The sequence below is a fragment of the Vulpes lagopus genome, chromosome 1 (assembly GCF_018345385.1).
Source record: "Vulpes lagopus strain Blue_001 chromosome 1, ASM1834538v1, whole genome shotgun sequence".
NCBI classification, from domain to species: domain Eukaryota; kingdom Metazoa; phylum Chordata; class Mammalia; order Carnivora; family Canidae; genus Vulpes; species Vulpes lagopus.
This window is the reverse complement of record NC_054824.1, coordinates 32,956,298-32,982,389: the sequence shown is the minus strand read 5'-3', so window position 1 is coordinate 32,982,389 and position 26,092 is coordinate 32,956,298. Positions and strand designations below refer to the sequence as shown.

Genomic DNA, 26,092 nt, shown 5'->3' with positions numbered 1-26,092 from the left:
TCTTCTGCTGCAGAATGAATGTAGTAGATGAGAACATAACTAACAATCACCAAAAAAATTAATAAAGTCAAACATGGTGACAGAGATGAAAAAACTCAATGAACTCAAGAATTCACACCTGAAAAAAAAAAAAACTATGTGTGTATATATTAAAAAAAAAAACCTACTTCCAAAAAAGACTCATCAGAGTAATATATACAATATATCATAAATACACATCATTCAATAAGAAAATCTTTATTTTTTTATATATTTTTTTTAATTTTTCATTTATTTAAGATAGTCACACAGAGAGAGAAAGAGGCAGAGACATAGGCAGAGGGAGAAACAGGCTCCATGCACCGGGAGCCCGATGTGGGATTCGATCCCAGGTCTCCAGGATCGCGCCCTGGGCCAAAGGCAGGCGCCAAACCTCTGCGCCACCCAGGGATCCCAAGAAAGTCTTTAAAGTGACAGAAAATAACTTTGTACCTTTAAATATATCCTCACTTTTTTTTCTTCTCATTAAACTTTGTTTCAATGGGTCTCAAAATTCTGTGACAGATTTCTGGCCAAGTTGTTTCCATTAAAAAGTACTGATTGACTGACTGATTTACTTATTGTTTTAAAGACTTATTTATTTTAGAGAGAGAGCACGAGTGGGAGGAGGAGAGGAAGAGAGAATCTCAAGCAGACTACACTCAGCAAAGAGCCGAACTCAGGGTCAGATCTCACAACCCCAGGGGATCCCTGGGTGGCTCAGCGGTTTAGCGCCTGACTTTGGCCCCGGGTGTGATCCTGGAGTCCCAGGATCAAGTCCCACATCGAGCTCCCTGCATGGAGCCTGCTTCTCCCTGTGTCTGTGTCTCTGCCTCTCTCTCTCTGTGTGTGTCTCTCTCATAAATAAATTAAAAAAAAAAAAAAAAAGAACCCCAAGTTGCTATATTAAAAAAAAAAAAAAAAAAAAAAAAGATCTCACAACCCTGAGATCACGATGAGCCAAAAGCAAGAGTAAGACACTGAACTGATTATGCCACCCAGGCCACTAAAAAGTACTGATTTAAGAACTATTTACTTTAAAATCGCTGCACACTCACACAAACCAAATGGTACACAAAAGATTCTTTCCTTTAAGGTTTTAAAATGCATCATTAACATTAAACATTTTCTTAATATTAAATTTAAATGGCACTTCTACCACTGATTAAAACAGGGTGGAGGTATAGATAATATTCATTTAGCTTTCTGAGCAGACTTGGTGACCTTGCCAGGTCCTGTAGCCTTCCTGTCCACTGCTCTGTTTATACCCATAGTAACTGTCTTATGTCACGAAGAGCCAAATGACCCTGAGGAGGACAGTCATAGAAGCTCTCAAAACACATGTGCCTGCCAGGAACTATATCAACTATGGCAGCATCAACAAATTTCAAGAATTCAGGACTTTCAGCTTACTCCCAAAACAGCAATCAATCTTCTCTTCTGGCTCAGCATACTTGTAAGCAATGTGAAGCTGTGTGACAATTCAGCACAGGTGTATACCCAGCACTGATTTGGCCTGGATGACTCAAGATAATAACCTGAGCTGCAAAGCCAACTGCTTCCACTGGTGGGTTATTTTTGCTGTCACAGCCATAATGCCATGGCAAGCATCTTTTATAAACAGTTCTTGACACAAAAGTCCACATTAGTCCCAGGAAGAGCTTCACTCAAAGCTTCATAGTGCACGCATTTCAACCAACTTTACTACAATTTTAATGGTGACTGGAGCAAAGGTGACCACCACGGCAGGTTTGAACATACCAGCCTCCACTTGGCCCACAGGAACACCATCAATATCAATATCACCCAATTTTGTGAACATCATGAAGGGGCAGGCACAAACATCTGTCAGTTGGAGGAGTTGGTGGCAAGATGTCAAAACTGTTCACAACTCAAGCAGCACGGTTCCATTGGCACTGTCATCTTAACAGGTAACTCTCCATCCCTTGAACCAATGCACATTAGCATTTGCTTCTAGCACGTACCATTCAAACCAGAAATAGACACAAATGCTACTGTGTGGAGATATAGTCAATTTTCTTAATATAGGTGCTGATCCTTAAAGATTTCCTCGTATTTCTCCTTTTGGTTGTGGGGTGCTCAACGGAATTCATTTTGTTAACAGCAAATAAGTATAAAGTTAGTCAAGTTTATGCTCATTTGCAGTGACTCTCTTTTTCTGTCCAGAAACTTTTAGAATGTTGTTTTAAATTTTTTCAAATGTTTATTACTATAATGTGCTTAGTTGAGGTTTTAAAATTTTTAAATTCTAGATTATTTTTTCCTTATTTATCCTATTTGACACACCATGCCTTTTCTTATATATCCTCTTTGGCATAACAGCCAGAGGTTGATTTTGGGAAAATTCTGATTATTTTTTCAACTCTTTCCTTCCTCTGTATTTTCTCTTCTTCAAATATTCATTAAATACTGCATATACTACTACTTCTAATCTGTGTGCTCTCTCTACATATATTCTCATACATAACATATAAATTTATGTTTGCTTTTTACACTTCTCTTATCCTTTCCATCATTTCTTCTTTTTTTTTTTTTTAAAGATTTTAAGATTCATGAGTCAGAGAGAGAGAGAGAGAGAGAGAGAGAGAGAGAGAGAGAGAGGCAGAGACATAGGGAGAGGGAGAAGCAGGCTCCATGCAGGGATCCCAATGTGGGACTCAATCCCAGGACCCCAGGACCATGCCCTGGGCCAAAGGCAGGCGCTAAACCGCTGAGCCACCCAGGGATCCACCATTTCTTCCCTTGGGAAGAAAGAACTCTGGGAGAGTTCTTCCACTTGGCATTCCAGCTTACTAATTCATTTTTCAGTGTCTTTCATTCTTCTAGTCAAGTCATCCAATGAGTTCTCTTTCAATAACAATGTTTTATCCCAATCCATCTAATATCTAGTATCTCCAGAACTGCTTTTTCTTACATGTTCCAATATCCCCTCCTAGCTCTAAAAATATGCTATTTCAAATATATGTACTATGCATACCATTAGTTTCCCTGTGTTAGTCATGTAAGTCCATCTACAATGTGGTTTTGTTCCTCCCATCATGGTCTGTCTTCACAAGTGTGTTAAGGTGCTAATATTGCACTGAGGAGTAGGGCAAAAAAAGCAAAAATCTAGGTCTTGCTTTGTATTTCTAAAAAAGATTCTGGATGTGCACTTTAGGACCTATATAATACTGCAAGCTGAGTTCAACCATTCCCTGTTCCTCCATCCACCTCTACTCTACAGTTCCTTTTCTGAAATCAGTCTTGTACTAGAACCCTGCTTTCCCCCTTCAGCCTTACTCCTGTCTAAAACAGCTACTAGTAATAGCCAAGTGAAATAAAAGACATTTTCACATACAAGGACATAAAATTCACTCCACCTAGATTTTCTCTAAAAGGATTACTGGAAGGTTTTCTAATTTTGGGAAATACGTAACAGTGTAAGAGGAAATACTGTTCAACTATAATCATAAATTTTGAGTAATATGAGAAGAATGTAATATACTCTGCTTCTTTCATTTAAAATAAATATATTTACCTAAAATTCAAATTCATTTAATTAAAAATTGCTATCTGTCCCATTTTGTAAAGATTTCCCCTCAATTTTACATTTCTTTAGGATAAATTCCAAGTCAAAAAACATTGATGTTTTTGATGCCTTCATAAACTATACAGTGGAAGGGAAAGCTAGTTGTCACCAACATCTGTTCTCCTCTTTCTGCACAAGAAAAATGTTCTTTGTAAGGATTTCATGTGACTAAAAATCTGGCCAATGGCATATCTGGCAAAATGTTTCAGAGCAACTTCACAGAACGTTCATCAAGAGAGTGTATGTACCCTTTGCACTTTCCTTATTTATTTGATCCTCCATCCTTCAGCCTTCAATGAGAAAGCTGACATCTTGAAGCATGAGTTCCAATTCACACATAAGAGAATCAGAAAAATGAAAGAGCTTCAGTTCTCAACACCAAGGTCATCATACTAGGCCTGGACCAACTTTACATCAGAGCTTTTACATCAGAGATCAGTATTATATCCATTACATACATTTTTTTAAGTCACTGTAATTTTGGGACCAAACCTACTGCTAATAATCATATTACTACTATTATTTTAAGTTTCCTAAACAGTTTTTGTATTACTTTATACTTCCCACCTGCATAGTATCTGTTATTATTAGAAGAAAAAAAAACACTGCAACGGAGATGAAAAAAATGCCGATTTCATAATTTGTACACCTTCATGTTTGTTTTCAAACCTTTATCTTCATAAAATTTGAAAAACAAAAAATGAAGTCATAAACATTACTGTTCTACTTGTTTTTTTCACTTAAAAATACATCATGAACATTTCTCTAAGGCAGTGGAGTTCTATCTCATTTTGTTAAATAGTTGTATAATATTCCATGAGTATATAGATATGACAGCCTACCCCTCTTCTACCAATGGACTCTAAAATTATTCTAATTGTTGCAAACTATAAATATCTAGTATACAGACACATATATGTACACACATTCACATCAGTACTTTTCTATAAAAAAATACTCTGGAGAAAAGTACCAATATAGGATTAAAAGCAAGCATATTCTTTTAATTTTAATAGATATCACCATACTCCATCCAAAAAACAGTGGAAGCAATACAAACTCTCACCATCATTACAAGAGTTTATATCCCCATATCCTTGGATTCTAAGCAAAGGATCCAGAAAAGGTTATGCTTCTTAGCCACCATAAAAAAACAACCACCACCAACCAACTACAACAAAGAAAACCCCAGAAAATGAAAGATTACCTCAAATTATACTAATAGGAACTTTTGTGGGGTCCTACTGATCCCAAGGTAGGATACCGTTAATAAGGGAAAATATAAAATAATACTCGAGTCCTTTAAAAACAAGAGTCACGAAATAAAAAAAAAGTTCTAGAAAAGGACACTAATATTCAGGTTATGGAACCCATATAAAAAAAAGAGAACAAAGCAGAGTCAAGAAACCAGTTACTTTTTGTTTAGATCATTGCTTAGATGGGGACTTATAATGAAAAGGTGTTCTGTAAGTCTAGCTTGATTCTGAAGCTTTCAAACTAAGGTGGTTTAAAAAAAAGAAAAGGCATGGAAGAATGAATAATAATGATTCCTTGACAGTCAAGGAAATAAACACTCCTCTTTCCCAGATTAGGACATATACCAACTGAAATCCACTGGATTCAAAAGTTTTTCCACAGTAGGATAACAGAGAAGCCAACAAGGCAAATAGGAACAGCTTGCTTTTTTTCGTAGAGGAAATGAGATTATTTATAGATACAGAGCTGACTTACCTATGGTAACAGGTATAAAATAGAAAACCAAAAAACAAAACCAAAAAACTGTTTTTCGAATACGTGCAACCAATGGCAGAGCTAAAAAAAAAAAAACTTGCTTTGGCTTATGATCTAACTTATTACATTTAATAGGCACATAACAATCGGCATTTGGGGAAAAGGTATACTAGAAGGCAGTAAAATAAAAAAATTTAAAGTGGTAACAGATAATCTAAAGAGATAATCAAGAATTGACTATATTAACTTTATTCCATTATTCTTTTTACAATGTTAACATTTTTAATTACAAAGGAGCCTTAAAGCAATCACTATACTTATGAAGCATAGAAGTAATTACTATTTACCTTTGCCACAGTGGGTATTTTATTTTCTTTTGGAACAGTGAGGTGTTTTCTTTTCTCTTCTGATCTGTAAGTTTTTATTTCTTCTTCTCCCTTTGCAGTTCTCCATTCTTCTTGCCTACTGAAAGAGAATTAAAAGCCAAACGTTAATCTAGAATTTTTACAACTGATTTCACTCTGAAAGGCACATTCAGTATCAGAAAGGGAATGCTACTCGTGATGTTTTCTTTTCACACAGAGCATGTGATAAAGATTTCGGAGTTCAAATGAGTAGATCATGAGCTCAACATGTGGCATTAAATGACTGGAATACCAGAAAGACTGTCTGTCTACCTGAACTTGATACTACTGCTTCTGTTTATGGTCTCTGGCAAATAAAGTATTCAGTTCTGGGAACATAGTTATTCCTAAGATAACTGCTCCAAAGGTTAGAAATTGGATTTATTTTTTTAAAATTATGTCAGTATAGGGCCAATCTCTCATGCCATACTGATAGCTGGAATCTTAAAAAAAGAGGCACAAGAACACCTTGAGGTTGAACTAACAAACTCCCTAACGCCCTGAAAGAACTCTATTCTTTCCAATGAAAAGCAGATCTGGCCTCAGCTACTGAAAAAACTTCAACTCATTCCAGGCACTGAGCTGAAAGTGAGCAACAGAAAAAATTGAGGAACATTAATTGTGAACTTTACTTTCATGGAACCTGAACTTACAAGGGCAAGAGAATTTTTTTTACTTTAATTTCTTATAACTTTAAAGTTTTTGACCTGCAGGGGTATTTAATCTTTGAACTTTTAATTTTTCCCTGAAGATTTCAGTTGGAAGGGAGTTAATATTCAAACTTGGAAGAACTCTACAATGTCGATATTTTATTACTAGAGTACATTAATGTCATTTCACTTAATTGCAGAATCTTTAACACAGCTGGTAATAATTCTGAATGGAAAATAAAACGAGTCATTTAAATCCGTAAAAAAAAAAAAAAGGCCTTGATTTAATTTTTTGTTTCATCTTAATTTCTTATTCTTTTTTAATTAAACTTTTTATTGGAATAACTATAGACTCAAAACAGTTTTAAGAAATAACAGAAATTCCTTGCCCTTTACTCAGTTTTCCCCAATAGTAGCATTGCAAAACTGTAATAAAATATCACAACCCAGATGTTAACATTGATACAACCCACCAATACTATTCAGATTCCCTAGTTTTACTTCTACTCATTTGTTTGTGTATTTAGTTCTATTCACACTCATCAATGTGCACGTTTGTGTATCCATTACCCCAGTTAAGATATAGAATATTTCCATCACCACAAAAATCCCTTGTGTGTACTTTTTTTTTTTTTAATTTTTATTTATTTATGATAGTCACAGAGAGATGGAGAGAGGCAGAGACACAGGCAGAGGGAGAAGCAGGCTCCATGCACCGGGAGCCCAACGTGGGACTCGATCCCGGGTCTCCAGGATCGCGCCCTGGGCCAAAGGCAGGCGCCAAACCGCTGCGCCACCCAGGGATCCCTGTGTGTACTTTTCATAATGATATTCTCACCTTTCTTTCTTCCCCCTCAACTTCTCCTCTCCCCAAGGTTTAGCAATCACTAATCTGTTCTCTACCTCTATAGGTATTTTAAGAACAGTCCATAAAGTATGTAAACCTTTTTTCTCATTCAGCATAATTTCCTCGAGATTCATTCAACCTGTTGTATCAATAGGTTATTCCCTTTTATTGCAGAGTAGCACTCCACAGTGTGGATATAGCTAATCTGTTTAACCATGCACTCATAAAGGACATCTTGGTTGTTTCTAGGTATTGGCTATTACAAATAAAGCTGCTATACACTTATGTACAGATTTTTCTGTGAACATAAGTTATTTCTTTGGGATAAATGCCTGAGTGCAATCACTGGATATTATAGTAGTCACACATTTAGGTTTTTAATAAAGTGAAAAAACTGTTTTCTAGAGTGGCCACAATATTTTATTTCCACCATGCATGAGTGATATAATTTCTCCACACCCCCCTAAGCAATGGGTGATGTTACTGTATTTTGGCCATTCTTATAGATATATAGAGATTATTTCCTTCTGATTTTAATTTGTATTTCAATAACAGTAATGATGTTAAGTATCTTTTCATGTACTTATTTCCCATCTGCATATCTTCTTTGAAGACATGTCTGTTCAAGTCTTTTGCCCATTTTCTGACTGGATTGTTTTATCTACTGTTGAGTTCTAAGAGTTCTTTATATATTATAGATAATATTCTTTCATTGGAATCTAACTGATGTGAATGGACTTAATTTTAATTAATGTAATGATAGGTCTGACCCACTTAGGAGCCTTCAAGGGGCAAACTGTAAAAGGTCAATGAGGGGGACATAACCCAGGAAGATTCTTTTTTTTTTTTTAAAGATTTTATTCATTTATTCATGAGAGACACAGAGAGAGAGAGAGAGAGGCAGAGACACACAGGCAGAGGGAGAAGAAGGCTCCTTGCAGGGAGCCCAACACGGGACTCAATCCCCGGACTGGGATCATGCCGTGAGTCGAAGGCAGAGGCTCAACCACTGTGCCACCCAGGCATCCCCCCAGGAAGATTCTCAAAGTAAGAGTACCAAGTATTTGGGGCAAAGCTTCAGGAAGGTCAAATATCCTTTGAAGTTATGGTCATACCCCTACTTGACCACTGGCTCAATGGTCAAGCTCAATGAAAAAGGGATAAAAAGTAAAGAACATATGGAGAGAAAAACATCTCCCCTCCCCCCTTCTCCTGTTTCCTTCCACATATTGGGGGGGGGGGGGGGGCGGGACCTTCACCATCAACTAGCAACCCACTCCTGGCCTCTCTTAAACTCTTTACTCATTCTCTCCAGGGGGAAGAAGTGAACTAATTAGTGTGCTCTGGAAGGAAAAACTAGTTTAGTATGGTGGCCTAGTCCTATGCCCTCATTTGCAATGTTTACATTCTGTTCTGCATTTTTAAGACCCAAGCCCCACTGCCTCACGTGAGGAGAAATACTGTGACCCAGTGGCTACCTGTGTTTGGGATTCAGGACTAGGAACACACTTTCATGCAGATAAAAGCCACATCCTTCACAGTTGTATCAATAACATAAAGTGCCATTCTGATTTCATATCTCATTCTTTTGTATTTTCAGTTACTTTGGAACCATTGTTAAGATGGGTGTTATTTACCACACCCTCTTCAAACCATAACATTAGAATTAAAATGTGGACAAAAATCCAACTAAAAATATATTATGGGAGTTAATTTTTTTATTTTATTTTATTTTTAAGATTTTATTTATTTATTCATGAGAGACACAGAGAGGGAGAGGCAGAGACACAGGCAGAGAGAGAAGCAGGCTCCATGCAGGGAGCCTGATGTGGGACTCAATCCCGGAAGCCAGGATCACGCACTGGGCTGAAGGCAGGTGCTAAACTGCTGAGCCACCCAGGGATCCCCAGTTAATTTTTTATTAAGGACATCTGGGTATACTTGTTATCAGCTAAAGTTATTGTTCAAAATTATACTTTATTTGTATAGTTCTTAAATCTTAACACAAATCTTAAGTACTGTCCAATCAAATAGCATAACCTATATAAACATTCAGGTTAAAAGTTTTTAAAATTATATAATTACTATCTTTTGAGCTTAAGAACCAGAAAATCCTAAAATCAAATTTACATTTTGATCTTCATGTCTTTATTATAGTATAGTATTATATTCTGTACAGTTGACCCTTGAACAGTTTAAAACTATGTGGGTCCACTTACATGCGGATTTTTTACACTAGAGTAGCATAAATGTATTTTCTCCTCCTTCTGATTTTCTTAGTAACATTTTTTTCTCAAACTTACTTTATTGGAAGAATACATATAAATACATATAAAATACAAAATATGTGTTTGCTGTTTGTTATCAGGCTTCCAGTCAATATGAGACTACTAGCAGTTGAGTGAGTTTTTGGGTAGGCAAAAGTTATATGCAAATTTTTAATTGTGCAGAGGGTCAGCATCCCTATTCCCATGTTGTTCAAGGGTCAACCATAGTTATTAGTTGGGTTCACATGGGCCACATTCATGAATACTGCATTACTAAGTTATGAATATAAAAGTTCCTTCACAACATGGACCTTGAGAATAGAATTATATCAAATCAATATTTAATTTATAAATGTGTACATTCAAATATAATTAAAGAATTATTTCAGTATATAGAAAATGTTTATATAATGTGTTACCAATAAATAATATCACATATTTTCACTATGATGTATCTGAATATGACATGGTAAGATCTATAAAAAATTATTTAAAAAACTCATGAAATGTGTTTTAAGACACAGTTAAACAAGATAAACTAAGTTTTAAATATGCTACTCACCTTAATACATCCCCTCCCATACATATCTTTTACATGAAACATTCTAGAACAGGACTTAACTGAAATTTAATTTTCTTCCCGCCATGACTAGTTTAAAATACTAGCTCTTCAGAAAAATTTAAAATAAATTACAAACCTAAAACGGTACTTTGAAGGCTATAATTCAAAATAATGAACATAAACAACAGTGGTACATAAAATTTCACAACTCCCCTTACCTGGCTATACCAGTTGACAGCTCAGGTACCACCACCCTTCGACTCCAAGCTACCAGATCTCGCTCTGTGGCTATTTCACTTCTTGGTGCGTTGCTGTGCATTTGCCGTACACCTTCAATTTGCCCACTACGTCTTAGTCCTACGTTTGGTGGTGAATGAACCTCTGAGGTAGAACTTACAGAGCCTAAATGAAAAATATAGTAAGTTCTATTTAAAAACATTAGTTTATAAAAGAAAATAAAATCTACATTATCTTTCACATGAAATGTCGCATTATGGCAAATTAATTAAGTTACCAAATTAGGAACCAAACCACAGGCAAAAATTTAATGAAAAAACATGGCTATTCAGTTAATTAGCTAAACTAATGAGTAACATTTTTTTCATGTAAAATAATTCTTAAAAAAATCATTTCTTATAAAACGGTTTGTATTTTAGGAAAACGATATAAGAAGCAAAAACAGACAAACCCAAGAAACCCAAGAATTTGCTTTAACTTTTCTCTGAAAATAATATGTGACAATAAGAGCAGTGAGATACAGGAGAATGTGGTGTATATTCCATACATTATTGAATAAATTTATTTTCAAAGTTTTTCTAGATTCTACATGTTTACTTTAGGAATCTGAAAGAATATACATATTTAAAGATTCATTGTCTACAGTTCGAAACCTTATATTACGAACATTTTCTTAGGCATTACGTATTTTTTAAAAGATGTCATTCTGGCAGCCTAATATTTCATTTTATGGATGTGCCATACTTTGTTTAATCACTTCTTTACTACTGGGGGATTAAACTATTACAATTTTAAAAATATTTCACTTGAGGCAATCAATGCTTACCTCTACTTAAACGGCTGGTATTACTGATACCTGCTTCACTAGAACGTCTCAGGTCTTGCTCCTGTTGTAGTCTTTGAATCATGCTATCCAATGGGCTAATATCCTGGTTTGCTTGCTGACTTAAAACTTGGTTCAGTCCTATATAATACCACACGAAATGCTAAGAATATTTTAGCCCACTAGTCAAACCATTTTACTAATTAAGCTCACTTTGAGTTCAAACTTAATATAAATTTTACTTAAGTAAAAGACCTAAAAAGATCTAAAATGATAAACTTTGAAATGATAGCAGTAAAATATACATACATACACACACAACCAGGAATATGTTCAAACCTTATTACAAACAACAATGACAAGGATTAAGATTTACCAAGTACTTATGGTTCAGGCACTCATATTATCCTCACAATAATGCAGTTAGATATGTAGTATTAATTCCACTTACAATAAGAAAACCAAAATAACTACTCAAAGTCATGTATCTAATAAATGACAAAAGTGGAATTTCATCTTAGATCAGTTTCTTTGAAAAAAAGGCAAATCTGATTACCAACTTTTCTCAAAAAACAAAATGAAACCAAACCTTTACTATTTCGCTCATTAAGCAAATTCTTGATTGTCTATTACATGTTAGGAACTATGAAGTAAAGTTGCAGTGGTGAACAGGACATTAAGGTCCTTGACTTCACGCAGCTAACATTCTAATGGGAGAATTAAACAATAAAGCCTTATATAAATGCAAACTGAAAAATGTTAAAAGATGATGACAGAGGGTTGCCTGGGTGGCTCAGTCAGTTAAGCATCTGCCTTCAGCTTGCATCATGATCTCAGGGTCCTAGGACCGAGCCCCATGTTGGGTGCCCTGCTCAGCGGGGAGTCTGCTTCTCCCCCTCTGCTCCTCCCCCACTCATGCTGGAGCTCACACACATTCTCTCTCTCTCTCTCTCTCTCGCTCAATCTCTTTCAAATAAATAAATAAAATAGTTTTTTAAAAGAAAGATGATGATGGAGAAAATGGGGAATAGAGATAGGAACACTTACAGTGAGACAGAAAAAGTCAAAGAAGCTGTCTTTGAGAAGATAGAATTTGAGTTAAGACTTGAAGAAAAAGAAGAATTAGTGAAGAGCAAGAAAAAAGACACTTCAGATAGAATGCAAGAGTTGGAACAAAGACTCTGAGGTAGGGAGGAACTTGGTGTGTTTTAACTCACCCTAATTTTCCAGCATTAACTTTCATCTGTATCAGTCATATGGGACTACCTGACTCTTCTGCTCTCCTAACTGGATGAAAACTTTCATGCTTTGGAGCTTTTAACCACAATACTCACAATTCAAGTATAAACATGATAAACACCAACTTATCCGTCAAGCATCAACTAAAATGGCATCCCTATATTTCCTCTGTGAAATCTTTCCAGACTACCCCTGAATTAGTGCTATCTTCCTTCATTTTCTCAAACAATATATACATATTAGTACTTAGGCCAATATAAAAAGGAAGCCCACTAGTTAGTTCCACAAAAGCATGATTACCTTATTTAGTATTCTAAGTCTAGCATAATGCTAGGCATATAAAAATTTTCAATCCTGCTGAATGAATAAAAAAACCATGTAAGTGTTATAAAATATATGAAAGTACTGCCATGATAGAAGGGAGCAGTTAATATCAGGTGTGTGGGTATATAAGAAATGATGTGATGATATCAGACATTTAGAGTGGGCTAAGAAAAGATACAAAGGAGATTCTGAAACGAAGAATTAGTAAGGAAGATCTAAGGGAAAATTACAGGTACTAAGCACATAATGTTATTTCATTTTATAAGAGAAGACTAAAATTCAATAAGATAAAAATAACTTGTCCAAGGTCACAAAGCTAGAGAGTGGTAAAAGTAGAGGTAAAAGTTAAGATGCCTGTGACTGCTTCCTTCCTGTTAGGATGCTGAGGAAACAGCTCATGTTTATACATCAGTGACTAATCTGATATTGCTCAAGTTACAACTGATGAAGCATTCAAATATAAATATAACAGTGTAAATATATTAAAACTGAGTTCAAGCATTACAATACGCATCATCTATTCTTACTTAATTCTAAAATTTACAAAATAAATTTTACCACAGATCTAGATTTACAAATAGAAAAATAGTTACAAATGATGCTGAAGATTTTTTAAAAAGTATCTTTCTTCTGTCTTATATTTTGCTTGGTTAAATCAAAAATAATGAAAGAAATTGATGTTTACCTTGAATTCTGTGACCTAGAATACTTAAAAACTGTATGACTTTACCTTGAAGCCATTATCATTGCTACAGGTTCTCTTATGGTCCTGTACTAATAAATGGTGTCTAATTCCTTTTCAAGATCAGATATGGAAGAAAGAACAATGGACTAAGAGTCAGAGCTGCATTTGAGTCCCTGTGGTTCTGTGCACTTTAACTAGAACAGACTTATATTAAATTTTCATTTTCTCAACTTTTAGAATAAGGATATCATAAGGTTCCCTTTACGAGGTATTATTTCTGAAAGTCCTATACAAAAAGTTAAATGGAGGAAAAATGTAATAACCATGAAAATTAAGTAGCATTGATATTTTTAATGAGTCCTTTCCTCATTTCCTTGTGCCCGAAATCTCAACGTAGGTACCTATTTCAAGACCTGGGCAAGATCTGATACTTCCCAGTTCCCCTCAGAGACTAAAGACATTTATCTTAATTTTAGTCCTATAATCAAGACTTCTCTAAATAATTGAGATTTCTCTAATCTGAATACCTGCCTAGAGTTCTTGAATACTATCAGTTGTTCTTAGAGTCTTTGAGTTCATGCTATGTCCATGTAGTATGAGACATTTTAATTTCACATACTCCAGACATTCAGGTCTATTAGATTGTACTACTCTCCACAAGTTGCAGCAGCGACTATTCTTCCAATGCTTCTCCTAACCCTCCATCCTGAATGGGCATGGCCACTGTCAGGAGCGGCCCCTCCTATCCAATATGTTCATCTTCATTGCAATTTCATGCCCAATCCTTAAAGGAAAATAAGAGATGGGCTCTCTGTAATGCAGTGAAATGGTTTTTCTGCACAAATTACAGAATATAAATTCATTATTTAAAAGTTATTCATTATATATTACATCCCATATGTATCCTTTCCATCTACTTAGAAGTTCTGTCCATTATGCTGGAGTTCAGAACTTAAAATATTTTCATAAATTTTTCTCTTTAAAAAAAATTTATTTGACAGAAAAAATGAGAGCACGAGTGGTTTGGGCAGAGAGGGAAAAAGAATCTGAAGCAGACTCCACAATGAGGGTGGAGTCTGACTCAGGGCTCAATCCCATGACTGTAGATCATGACCTGACCTGATACCAAGAGTTGGGTGACCTGATCTGATACCAAGAGTTGGGATGCTTAATGGACTGAGCCACCCAGGCCCCTCTCATAAATTTTTCTAGTCTTTCAACTCCCTTTCAATTCTTCAACTAATTTGACTTTTGCCCTCCATTATTTCACTAAAAAAGCTCTCAACACTTTCATCCCTATCTTAAAATTTTACAAGTTGATCACTTCTTAAAACAATCTTCAATATGAATAGGCTATCTTGCCTTATTCTCTCTTCACATCATAAATTATCCCCTTTAATAACATTTATCACAAGTTTTAACTATTTGTTTATAACTATGTTTATTAATCTTACTCCGTGAAAACAAGGAAGGTATCTGATTAGTTCACTACTGAATACCAGTTTAGGTGTCACAGAAAAGATGAATAAACAAATAAATGACCAAGATTATTGCTTTAACTCTCCAATGTTCCTTAATTATCCTGTAGTACATACTTCAGCATTATTCAAAGGACATTAGAAACATTTTTTAAGATTTACAAATCATTTACTTCTCATTTGTTCAAAACAATAACAAAGCTTTACCAATTAGCAATTTTATAAGACATCATTAGAAATGGAAAATTTGATTATCTATGAAAAAGAGCACTTACCTGAGGAAGTCACTCCCATTTGAGGGATGAGTTGCTCTTCCCTGCAATTTTCACGACCAGGAACTAATCTCTGATATCTTGATGGATGAGGATTACCATCAACATCAACCAAAAAAGGGGGAGGCATGAGATGAGGTGCTTGCTGAGTCTGTTCATCTAATACAAAATTGTTGGCATCACGAATAAGGGGCCGATAATCACTGTGAAAGAACATCTGATCTGCTATCTGAAAAAAGAAAGGTCCACAGAAGATTGGAAAAATAAAACTTTATCACTTTAAATTTCTAATGGAAGGCAATGTCTTAATGTAAATCATGGTATTAAGCAACAACATAAAAGAATATTCTTTGAGTTTATGATAAGTCTTTACTATATTCCAACATTAATTTTTTTTAAAAGATTTTATTTATTTATCCATGAGAGACACAGAGAGAGAGGGAGGCAGAGACACAGGCAGAGGGAGAAGCAGGCTCCACACAGGGAGCCTGATGTGGGACTCAATCCGGGACTCCGAGATCATGCCCTGAGCCAAAGGCAGATGCTTAACTGCTGAGCCACCCAGGCGTCCCTCCTACATTAAATTTCATGATCAGAAAAGCAGTTGCTTTGAATTTTCTCTGTAACAAAAGATTGCATACATAAAACACTAACATGATAATTAAAGTTGTGTAATTTCAAATTAAATGGTAAAATCAAATCTAGGTATAAATCATTCAGCAGTACTACTAGTACTTTCACAGAGCTACCATTATCTTATTTTTTAAACTATTAAACATACTAATTGTCTGTTTTAGCATTTTGCAAAGGGAAATCATTCAATTAACTTATTCTTTGAATTAAACTCTAGTGAAATCCCTTATACAATTTAAGAAAACCCCTAAGTATTCAATAAATGTGACTTATATAATATTAACATAAAAATCAACATGGTGTGATTTTCTAACAGTTGAGCATTTTCTACATTTTTTGAAATGACACAAAATGATTAATGTGAACTCATACCTGACACATCTGTAGCTTCATAATTTTATAGGTTTATTTGGAATTTCTTAAACTATGAATTGTTCAATTTTTAAGTCTTTTAATCACTATAAGACTCTTTAGTATTTAAAAATATTAGCTACCATCAGTAGGCCATACATTTTTGAGAACCACATGAAAGTCACAGATTTATACCCAGATAAATACATTTTATCCATAAAATAAAACATTTTACATAATTTCAGAGTCTATGGACTATCTCTCCCATCCTTGGCTTTAGAATTACAATGTACATTGCTCTAGCAGGCTAAGTAAAGATTAAATAAGATCTAATTATCATCTAATGTCTATTACGGAGAACAGGAATTTCACAACTGCTGTATATACCCTCTCTCTAAAACTTAAGTCCCTAGAATACTTAAAATATGATTGATTCTTTAATTTTGAGGTTGAAAGCATAAATGATGCTTATCCACCCCTGAAGAAATACAACCCCTAACCATCCATGGATTTAAAACAAAATAACCCAAAAACCCCCAAACAAAAAAACCCATACAGAATCATGATACTCTACCTTGTCATATTTACTACTGGAGCCAAAGCCAAAAATTAGAAGATGTCCATGAGAGTCTGTGCATGCAAAATGCTGACCATCAGGAGAGCATTTGCAGTCAAATACTGCACCATGTCCTTGGCCTTCAATCTGAAATATATTTAACCAACAATGAGAAAGTTGCCATTAAAATATAAAGAACTGGTCACTACTGTTATTAAAATTTTATGGTAAAAGAGATGTAGAAGTATACATCCCAATGAAGTGAAGATTATGTATAACACAGTATAGTAACAAAATTTTTGTGAATATTCATGAAAAGTGCCAGATTAACAGCCTTGAAAAACAAAGTATTCTTTTTATGCACACACAGACCAGACAAAATTCAGAAAATAGAACATCAATTTCCCCCACCCATAGAATTCTGCTTCATGTCTTTAAGCCACATTTACAATGTAATTGCACCTTACATTCCATCTTATCTGCATTTAATCAAGCCCTTTCAGCAAAGGCTGACAATGTGTAGCGATTTTTTTGTTAACTCTTGGAAGAAGTAGCCAGAGATCATTGCTCACAAGACACTAAATTTTTTTTCTTTTTGGTAATAAATTCCCTTGATGGTCTGACTCATCTTTTAAATGGTGAATTTCAAAGGTTAAAGAAAAGGTTTTTTTTACCTGATAATTGTTTTCTGTTTTCCAGTTCCATTAATCCAGAACGAATGGGTTTCTCCCTGCAACCTGTCAATCAAACAGAGGTGGCCAATCACCACTCTGAATTTTTTTTGCTCTCAGTGCTTCTTCAGACTATGTTCCAGTTGAAAACTTCTTTAGCAGTGTTCTGAAAGAGGTAAAAATTCTAGCCTATCTAAAGCACATCTAGGGACTGAATTTCAGAAAACAACTAAAATAGGGAGTTGACTCCCTAACAAATAACAACTAAGGATGATTTTCAACAAATGCGATTGGATTTCTGGATTAGCAGAATCGGAACACACACACATTATCAGGTAAGAAATACCTCCTCTCTGTTCCGGTATCCACTGATCTAGAACAATTGAGTTTTACTAGCAATATCCCAATATTCCAGGAAATGCTTTGAAAAGAGAGAAGTGGTAATTTTCTTTCGTTAGTGTTAAAAAATGGCACAGGAATGGATGTGTAGTTCACCAAATATGGAAGTGAAATTAAAATTTAGAAGAAGAATAGTTGATTTCTTAAGGAAAGTTTTCATTTTGGTCAAAAGAGAAACTATCACTCTAAAAGAAAGGGCTCTGCCTAAAAAGTTAATATATTATCACAAAAGGGATTGACTCAAAAAGAAAACTAGTTTTTCTTTAGCATGTTGAAAAGAAGGAAAGAGTGCACTGGTGTTTATTAATGGTATTTTGTAAAGTGATAATAATAGAAAAGAAATAAGAATAACTTTCCTTAAAATTAATCATATGCAAGAAAATCAGTAAACTTATCATCTGATGACTAATACACTTAAAGATTTACCATACAAACAAGAAAATGAGTCATAAGTGAAACAGGATCATTTCTCAGTTGTGAAGAAAGTTGGAGGATAAGACAGCAGACAAAGGGAAATGATTCCAACTCTAGCTTAAAATTGTTCAAAAATGAGAAAGTATACAACTATTTCTCCCAATTAGCACACAAGTATTAGTAGGTAAGTATAACTTGGTATTTGCCAAACATGAGAGAGAAAACTGCAGGAATGTCAGGATTCAGGTCTCTTTCAATGTTTTCTAGGCAAAATAAAAATTACATGAACTGTTGTAAATAAGTAGCCACTTGAAAAAAGTTTACCTCTAGATAGAATTTTACATAAAAAATTCAAGATTAAGAATTCAAATTGCCTTGGTTATGTGTTAGATGTATTTATCTCAGTTCAAAATTTCACAAAAGATGAAAAACAAAAAAGCAACAACTTATAAATCTACTCTAATAAATACTTCCAGAAATGTAATGGTATTATTATAAGCCTATGTTTACAATTCTAAGTACAGAGTAGAAGAGAGGAAGAGATCTGAAAGAAGTCTGACTCAGCAATGACAAAGGATGTTAGAAAGATGTTCACAAGTATGATATCCTTCATTGATGTTTAGGCAACCTTGTGCTGCATTTTCTCCTTTTCTTGTGTGGGGTGACTATATGAGGATTAATCAACCCTATTTCTATGCTATCTACTAATGTTGCCAAATTTATAGATCTCTAAAAGAATAGGAGATGTGGAACTTAGAAAACTTTTAAAAAAGCAAAGAAAAGATATTAATCTTACTGAAGATCACTGCATTTCCTATATAACACATGACGTTTGAATATGGCAGGATAGTATCAATTTTCTTGGTATAAGGCACCTGTGTAACTTCGAAGTGATTTTTATATGGACAAAATAAAAGTTTATATCCAGAACATCAGAAAAAAGTAAAAGCACATTATTTGGCTTAACCATTATTCATTAAAGGAGGCACTGAAAGAATCTACTCATGAATTAATTAGAAAAGTTGTCCATAACCTTATTAATTAAAATGCTAAGTTTATCTTTAGTAATGGCTCCTCCAATAATAAACGTTAACTACAAAATGCAGACTAGGTCTTCCAGTTGATACAAAGTAGAAAAATATTTTACTTTCCTTTTATAAATAAATACACTGTAACTGTTTTTATGATTATGCTGTGATTAAGCCAACCAAAAAAGAAAGTTAAGTATTTCTTTCTGAAATGATTTCACCACATCAAGTTTAAAGTATTTAGGAGAATTCCCAAAGAAAAAAATTTACTACTGAAGGCACTTTTGAATATTTATATATAATTAAAAAACAATGAAGCTTATATTCAAAAACCAAAAGGATGAAGGGGAGCCTGGGTGACCCTGTGGGTTAAGCATCCCCACTCTTAGTTTCAGCTCAGGTCATGATCCCAGGGTCCTGAGACTGAGCTATGTGTTTGGCTCCGCCCTCAGCACAGAGTCTGCTTGTTCCTCTCCCTCTGCTCCTCCTCCGGCTGGCTCTCTCTCTCTCTCTCTCTATTAAATAAATGAAATCTTAAAAAAAACAACAACAAAAAACAAACCAACAACCTCGAAAGGATGAAAATATCTTCTCTATCCATATTAAAGTTATATAAGCCCCTTACAAAATTAAATGTGCTGTTTAACAAAAGAATAAGTCAACATAAAATTTAATATTGTATTTAACTTATGCTATTATTTAACGTATGCTATAGAAAACTAAAAATCAGAAAGAAAGGAAATACTAATGATAAATTTTCAAAGTGAATTTTAGATGAACTACCTCTCATAAAATTAAGCATGCTTAAGAAATATTTGGGACATATGTAAAAACAGACCACACAATAAAACTCATACACATTAAATCACAATAAGAAAAGCTGAGAAAATCCGGGCTATCTATTTACCAATAAGTGCAAAAAAAAATTTATTCAGCAATTATGATACAGTTATTTTATTTTTAAAACAAGAGATGAAAGGATTGGATGAGTTAAAATAATAATTCTTTTGTAGGGAAATTCTCATATTGACTAAAGAATTCTATAAATATTTCCAAGAAATGAGTAGCAAAATCTTAATAATTTAGAGGTGTACAGAGAATTTAAAAAAATAAAAAACCTAATGAGTTAAGAGCTTTAATGATGATGATGTCATATTTAATGAAGAATACTAGTACCTTTTTCAAGGCAGAATATACTGTCACAGCTTCTAATGTAATTTTTGTGAAGCAGAAAGATGAATAATTAAAAATGAATAACTCAAATGAGGTCTAAGACCTAAGAGACTTCTCTGATAATGGGCAAATCACCTAATCTTCTGTGAAATGATGGAAATAATCCAAATATCATCAGAGTCCTATCCCTTTCTAAAATTCTAATACCTGATATTTAGGAAAACATTTTGGAAGAATTGGACAAATCTGGAAATGAAATTCCAAAAGCACTAGATTCTAAAAGCACTAGAATGTAGACTAAAATTATACAGGGTCTAAGTTAAGTTACATCAATCATGAGGAACACACATTCAAGGTGAATATGAGAGGTATGTAATCCTAGAGAAACCCAATACAAATTAGGAACATGGGCTATCCTTTAAAAAAAAAAAAAAAGATATTTTATTTATTTATTAATGGAGGCAGAGAGAGAGAGAAAAAGAGAGAGAGTCAGAGACGCAGGCAGAGGGAGAAGCAGGCTCCATGCAGGGAGCCCGATGTAGGACCTGATTCCAGGTCTCCAGGATCAGGCCCTGGGCTGAAGAAGGCGGCGCTATACAACTGAGCCACCCGGGCTGCCCAGAACATAGGCTATCTTAAGCAGAATCATCTTGTTAAGGAATTATTCTATGTCTGTGACCAGGGTCAGTTTTTTTGTCTCTTTTTTTTTCTTTTTTAAAGATTTTATTTGAGAGAGAGAGAACATGACTTGGGGGTCGGGACAGAGGGAAAGGGAGAAGCTGTCTCCCCAATGAACAGGGAGCCCTATGTGGGGCTTGATCCCAGGACCCCAGGATCATGACCTGAGTTAAAGGCAGACACTTAACCAACCGCGCCACCAAGATGCCCAACACTGGTATATTTTTAAAAAACGAACGAGCCTGGAGCACCTGGGCGGTTTAGTTGATTAAGCATCCGACTTGATTTTGGTTCAGGTCCTGGTCTCAGTTATGAGACTGAGCCCTGTGTCGGGCACTGTGCTAAGTGAGGAGTCAGCTTGCAATTCTCTCTGCCTACCCCCTCGTGTCACCCCAGCTAAGTGCATGAACCCGTGTTCTCTCCAAATAACATCTTAAATAATATATATATTACATCTTAAATAATATATATATCTTAAATAATATATATATATATTAATAACTGTTTAGACGGGTGCATCCTACCTAGAAAATTCTCCATAATTTAAAATTCTGAACACCCTCACTATTCTGTGAGTCTATATAGACTCATATCCCAAGAATAAAACAGCGGGGAAATGGAATTTATGCTAAGAATTACCCTTATAAAATCCTTAAGTATAAAGAACTTTCAAAGTTTATCTACCTGGGGAGAAATAAATTTAATTAAGAAAGTGCACTAGATACTGAAGATAGTGTCATACAGATTAAAATATGCTTTTACTACTTTCTAATCGATTATGGTAGTTACAGTGTAAACAAAAAATATATCTTAAGGGAAGTTTTCTATACTCCAATAGTCTGGGTGTCATCAAATTATCTTAAAAGACCATTAGTAAATGAATGTTTCCTTTAATATTGAAGATTCTTTAATTTATATTTAACATCATTACATATTAATTAAAGGAAGCTATTTAAGTACTGCCAACATAAGTAAATTTATGTAAAAAAGGAAGTTGCTGTAACTGGCTTGGTAGAACCAATATATAAAAGTGATTTTGAAGAATCAGCTCTAATTTTCATCAAAAGAACATTTATTATCAAAATAAATAACTCATCTTCAATTTAATAGCATTCTGTTCACCTCTATTCTAATTTCACTGAAGGCTGCAATTTTATTAATCAGTCCTCCTTGTAATCTATTCTCCTCCTTTGGCCTGCAACATGATATTAGCATGTACCTTTCTAATATATTCTCAAGAGATTTGGATCTTTTCTTCATTCCCTAGTGAAGAAATAGGACTACTTCTAAAAGTTTAGTTTTAAGCCCTCTATACTGCTCTATCTCCATGAGGTAAATAAACAGCATTCTACATGGAAGACTCCAAGATCTCTTTCTACTCCTAGACCCTCTAAGTAGTCTATTTCCAAGTGTTGCCTAGCCATTTCCACACAGGTCGTCCAATGCTACGACAAACAAAGACGAATTAAAAAAAAAAAAAGTTTTTCACATCATTCATATTCTGTTAATATTTTATTTTAAAAAAGATTTTATTTATTTATTCATGAGACACAGAGAAACAGAGACATAGAAGAGGGAGAAGCAGTCTCCTTACAAGAGGCCTGATATGGGACTTGATCCCCGGACCTGGGATCACGCCCTGAGCCAAAGGCAGACACTCAACTGCTAAGCCACCCAGGCGTCCCTCCATTAATATTTTTAATACAAGCTCAATACAGGCTCAATACTCTCCACATATTAAATTACTTTAATTTAAATTTAATCATTTTAATTTAAATTATTAAATCTTCTGTCACTATCAAGCCCTAATCCCTCTATCAGTCACAAAACACCAAGTCCTATACAAATGTATTTTTCTTTCACAAATTTCCTACCTACAAATTTTCATTATGATTTGATAAAAGTAGTTATTTCCCAACCTATTCAACTTCATACTTGAAATAGTACTGCTGGCAATCAAACTTTTCCCCTTGTTTCTAAAATATAAGATAATTTACCAAAAATCCCACTCTGTTAACTATTCTTTACACTTAAAAAGATAACATGAAACCATCAACTTATGCTTTCCATCTTATCATTCACTTTTTCAAAGTCTATTCCAGACAAACTTTCTAAATTACTGTATGTACGTTTTAACACTTCCTGCTTTGCTATTTATAATATTCCTCTTATTTATATAAATGAGTATCTTTCTGACTCAATTTTTATTTTTTCAACACACAATTTTAATTCTTTCTCCTCAACAAAACATCTTCTGATCATCCACCTTGAAGTGATCCCTCTATCTTCAGATATAGCAATTATTTTTCTCATATACCGCGCTACCATCGCTGGCTAAAAATAAGGACCATGTCTTACTGTTCCTTGTGGTCTCCATGTTTGTGTTTATGCACAAAATAAACACTGAAATATTTGCTATTTAAAGTGTCTTTCACCTGTATGTTTACATTCTGTATAATTGTACACACTTCCCTGTGTAACTATCAAATCTCAACACCCTTATGATAGTAACTCATAGACCATGTCAGAGAATTACATAAAAGTAATTCACTAAACATAATACAGGATGACAAGATACAGAGACAAACTCACATCCATGGCAATGATTTTAAGATGTTTTTGATACCAAAGATGAGAAAGAGACAGGATCTAGAGAACCCCAGAAACCTGAAACTGACAATAACTATAGTTTATACTCAGAAGATTGAAGGTAATTTCTTGCCCAGAGATGCTTCTTGACTAGAAGCATCAAAGAATCCTTTTAACATAGAGTGCAGATATACGGCATCTTGTTAGATGAGATAGATAGGTAATGAAAGAGATGGAGAGATGAAAGAAAAAAAGGAAGGAGAGAAGGAGAGAAACAAAGATTTACCTTGAAATCTTGATTCACAAGAGAACACGATATGAGATACCTATTTTGAGCTTCTCTTTCTGCCTTTCCTAGATATATACAGCTACAATTGTCTTAAATGAAATTAGAGGTCACACTGAGAACATTTTGTCAGAAGTATGCATGTGCAAAAATTCTGAGTGGTGGATTGGCAGCCTCTGTTTGTTTGGAACGTTGCAAGGAGAAATATATTGTTCTGGATTAGTGGACACTGGAACATTTTTTAAAAATCTCAAGTAAAAGAAAGGTTAATTATAAAAATAAGGAAAATTTTAATTAAATAAAAATTGTTATTTGGAATTTACTCATGAAACAACAAAAGTAAAGCAAAACTTAAATTCAGTAAAATTGCCTTCTAGAAGGAGACATTGTACTCTTCAATTAAAATCAAAACCAGACAAGAGGCAACAAACTACAGCTTTGAGTAACATTGACAGAAACAGAAAGATATGGAAAAAGAGTCATAAACACAGCTAGAATAATAGATACAGAGAAAAGAAAGGGAACAAGAAAGATAAAGCAAAAGCACCAGAAACAGGAGGAAAGCTACTAATGTGGGGTCTACAATCTCACTCCAAACATCTTTTACTTACTATCTAATAATCAAATAGCCTAGTACTAAGAAATTTGAAAGTCTTTTTTCAAAATGATTTATCATTCATTTAAACTTACAGTTAAAACATAGCTCTACTGTGTTAAGGGAAAAAAGGCTATAAAACAACTTTGTATTTAGGAACACTTTTGGTTATATTAAAGCCCCAAACTTGCCTATCTCTTTCAAAGAATTGGAATATTACAAAATCCTTCAAATTCAATTCTGAGTTTGCACATATTTTCAAGTTACTTCTGGGAATAATTTATCTACCTTTTAACATCAAATTGAAGTTTGAAAGCCTTGAAACTAGAGTTTAAAACAACTATAAAAACGAAGCTATACTTGGCTTGCTAAACTCTATCTGAATAGTTTAGACTATTCTTAATATACACTATCTGCCTTTGACAAAAAAATGTACTTTTATCGTTAATACTTAAGTTATATAAGGACTGTTCAGCTATAACATAAATAACTGACATAGTTTTTAGATGATGTAGATAAGTAAATCTTAAGAGCTGGAATTTATATATATGTATTTTAAAATAATAAGTTGTCTTATCATAATCTTCTCTACAAAATTCTCTTTAGTTTCATTATCTGGCTCATAAAAAAAAAAAAAGACATAAGAAAGTCCAAGATTAAAGTTTCTATCTTATACATTTTTCCAGCAAATACACTATGCTATTAAAAGTTTATTTTAAGATTACTTTGTTTTTAGTTAAGGATGAAATAATGGTGGGAAGGCTACAAGAAACATATATTGTCTATTTCACTTCATGCTCTGTCATACCTCACTTGTCATATACTTCCTGTATATAACAAAAGCAAACCCAACATCCACCTTTTATCATTAAGATCCTTGATTTAAGAGGAAATCTAACAATAAAGATAAGTAAATCACTTTTTCTAGACAATACCACTAGCAAATTGAGAATCTATTTATTAGATTCTGAAATGAAATCAATTAGGGGATTATATAAGCAAACCAGTAATAAAATCTTTATCTCAATTCTTAATCGCAACCCTCGTCTACAAATTTAGGTGGTCCTAAAAAAGAGTTCAGATTTTTAAAAGTTTAAGCCAAGGCTTGATACAGGGAAAAAAGAATTAAAATATTTACCAGAATGATGACTATCAGGGCAGTATTAATATCTCAATGTCTCATATTTTAAATTTATTAAATGTATCATTAATTTCTATTAAAAAGTTTATTTTAAAAATTACTGTATGTCAAACACGGGCATTTACAAAGCTCAACTTTTCACCTGTGAAAAGGTTTTCAATAATACAGAATTTTTGACAATTTCTAAAATTTCATTTAATTTTTGTAATACGAAAGGTATAGTAAAATGCTGATTAACACAACATAATTTTTGTTACATGATTTTACTTCTTGCAAAGGTATTATGAATTTCAAATGGAAAATCTATTTATTATAAAAAGAAAACCCAATAGTAAAGCAGTATCCTCAAAATATGATTGATAATAACTTATATTTTAAAGAATTTGTATATCAAATTTTTATTATTTTAAAGGTAACTTACATGCCTTATTTTCTAACTATAGGTTTAATGG

The 26,092-nt window shown here is 33.9% G+C and overlaps 1 protein-coding gene across 1 annotated transcript in view; it reads right to left on the bottom strand.

Annotated features, from left to right (window-relative positions):
• The window catches only part of LOC121486486 (pleckstrin homology domain interacting protein), a 131,840-nt gene that overhangs the window by 46,633 nt on the left and 59,115 nt on the right, over positions 1 to 26,092 (bottom strand). The window contains exons 15-19 of the mRNA XM_041747395.1: positions 16,685 to 16,813; positions 15,130 to 15,355; positions 11,132 to 11,269; positions 10,287 to 10,470; positions 5,686 to 5,803 (exon numbers count right to left, since the gene is read on the bottom strand). Of these exons, the coding sequence (XP_041603329.1) occupies positions 5,686 to 5,803; positions 10,287 to 10,470; positions 11,132 to 11,269; positions 15,130 to 15,355; positions 16,685 to 16,813 (795 nt within the window). The remainder of the gene's footprint in view (positions 1 to 5,685; positions 5,804 to 10,286; positions 10,471 to 11,131; positions 11,270 to 15,129; positions 15,356 to 16,684; positions 16,814 to 26,092) is intronic.